The sequence below is a fragment of the Drosophila obscura genome, unplaced genomic scaffold (assembly GCF_018151105.1).
Source record: "Drosophila obscura isolate BZ-5 IFL unplaced genomic scaffold, ASM1815110v1 contig_165, whole genome shotgun sequence".
NCBI lineage: Eukaryota > Metazoa > Arthropoda > Insecta > Diptera > Drosophilidae > Drosophila > Drosophila obscura.
The window spans coordinates 2,505,915-2,508,526 of NW_024542752.1; the positions used below are offsets into that span (position 1 = coordinate 2,505,915).

The 2,612-nt window shown below is 48.0% G+C and overlaps 1 protein-coding gene across 1 annotated transcript; it reads left to right on the plus strand.

The window, feature by feature from the left end:
• Nucleotides 1–347: 347 nt before the first annotated feature.
• On the plus strand, nucleotides 348–1,335 carry LOC111066331. Its single transcript, XM_022354849.2, has one exon. The coding sequence runs from the start codon at nucleotides 480–482 to the stop codon at nucleotides 1,080–1,082; it is 603 nt and encodes a 200-aa protein (XP_022210541.2). The 5' UTR covers nucleotides 348–479; the 3' UTR covers nucleotides 1,083–1,335.
• The last annotated feature ends 1,277 nt before the right edge of the window (nucleotides 1,336–2,612 follow it).

Here is a 2,612-nt window from a genome sequence, read left to right on the forward strand (position 1 = left end):
AAATGAATAATGCCAATTGGAGCTATGCGATCCAAGTGTTTTTGTTTTTATTGTATCCATGGCATCCATGGGAATGCTTGACACAGTCACCATACACTGGCTACACTGGCGGAAACCAAATGCCCGCTAAATTGAAGTAGTTACTCCAAATTTAGTTCCTGCAAATCTTAGACCATGCTAAATCAATGCCCCATGTGCCGTAGGCACTCAATGACAGAACCCGTGTAGTGTAGGTTCTTTTTCGCTCAGTGTATCGTGCCACCCACACATCTATCTGTCTCTGACTCACTGTACTAGGGCGCAAGTCAACTGTGAGCCAACTGTCCGATGTAGATTTTTAAGCGCTCTAATCAGATTCAGGTATCTGTTAATGAAAATATATAAAAATCCAAATACTCACACATGTACAAACACACAACACACATGGACATATCGGCATACACATATAGTAACTAATAAATTCTCTTTGGCTGAATCGAATGGACCGAATTCTGTTGGTTTTCTGCCTATTTCTCTGCCTTGACTGTTTGATGGCCACCGAGGAAATGGAAAATTTTATACCAGAGCGTTGTCGCTACTTGAAATCGCACGAGGAGGTCCTGCAGCGGAAATGCTCCGGCCACTATCCCCTGGTGGCGGTCACCAAATTCCGGGACACATTTATCGAGGCTGGCGAACCATTCGCCCTGTACATGACCGCCTCGCTGGACTATGTGCTGGTGCTGATGAAGGCCTCGCCGCTGCACAACTGCCAAAAGATGCGCTTCCTGGACGTGAAGAGTTTCAACTGCCTGAGCCGGGGCGAGGATGAGAACAACACGGTGCTGCTGGACAGCGCGGCTATGTACTGCTTCCCGTTCCACATCCAGCTGCCCGACGATCTCATGCAGATGTGCCTCATGGAGAACGAGATGGGCTCGGATCCGCTCACAGATGTGCTCAAAACGAAACGCGGTGTCATCCACTATGCCCTCGGCGACAATGGGGCCATTGGCATTGGCCCCGCATCGCTTCGACTCCTCCTGGCTCTGCCATTGTCCATCTGCATGGCAGCGACTTTAAGGGCGTTCGCCGATCACTGATCACTGATTCGGTTTGAATCATAATGCGAGTCATAAACATTTATGTGGCTACCCATAAAGCTTAATCGGACGGGGCGGGGAAGCACAGAAAAAAAAGAAAAAATTAAAAAAATTACAAACCAACCAACAAAATATGATGTGAAAACGATTCAATTTGAATCTGGATTATTTTATCGCCCGGCCTTGAAAGTTTCAGCATTATTTACTTTAATTTAAATCAAAAATCAACAACAACAAAATAAACCAAAATTAAGCTTTAAGTCTCTCGTCCTTTATGGGCCATTGTTTCCTCTTTTTGTTTTGCTGGTGTGTGTGTTTCCCCCCCACTGACTCAGGTTTCTGTCTGCCACATCACGTTGCAGCTATCGATCGATAGCTGATCGGTCACCTGCGCCTACCTGGCGTGCTTCTAATTTCCATCCACATTGCAAAACCTAATCCCCATTTCGCGATTTGCGATTCTCATTCCAACATCCAATTTCAGTTCCCCCACTCATCCGGTCGAGGCTGTTTGCTGCTGTCTAGCGGTTCCACTGCAAGGAAAAGCCTTGGCGACCGAATTGTCAACAGCTGGCAGCAGGAGGGGGCTGGTGGGGTTCGTCCATTTGAATGCACAACAACAGAATAGAATAGAATAGAATAGAATACCCAATACACCAGATACCGAGTACTCCACTTTGATTCTGGGGCGATTTACATTTTGGCCATTGGCCTGGGTGGGGTGCGGAAGGGGTGGGGCTTAGAGACAGAAACTGTTGCACAAATGCCGTTGTCTGCTGGTGTCTGCACAGTGCACCCAACAGTCGAGATCTTTCGAAACAACTAAAAAATAGTAAAAATATCGGAAAATCGGAAATAATTTCCACTCCAAAGATATATCCCATTTGGCTGCATGATTGCTGCTGTCCAGGGACAGTAGTTTTCACTCCACAGTGCCCAAATTGTGGCACGGCACTCACGAGTGTGTTGTGTGTTGGGTCCAGTGGCTCTTGCATTTGTTTCATCGGAATTTCCAATTGATTTTCAATTTCAATTGACCGGCAATGCAATTGTCACGTGTTTGCCGCGCATGCAACTGTCCTCTGGCTCTGGCTCTGGCTCTGCCACAGCCACAGCCACAGCCCTACCTACCTTTCTCCCACTTGTTGTGTGCAGTCCCCCCCCAGCCCCCCCAACATCTGGCACACTTGAGTTCAATCAAATGCCGGAGACAGCAGTACCAGCAACAGCATCAGAACAGCAGCAGGTGAGGTCTCTCCTTGGATAATTGCGCAAAAGCTTTAAAGAGATCTGTCCAGAGCCAGCCGTATATCCATTTGCATAAATTTCCCTTGCAGGGGAGAGCCGAGAGCCGAGACCCGAGACCACACTGCAGTTGGGAAATGCGTAATGCCAGAGAGAACGAACTGACTTGGGGGACACGACTGGGACGTGGCACGGCCTAAGACGGGACTACTGGCTGGCTAACCATATCATAAACAATGATTAGGCGGTGGCTAGTGGTGCTGCTGCTGCTGCTGCTCTTATACC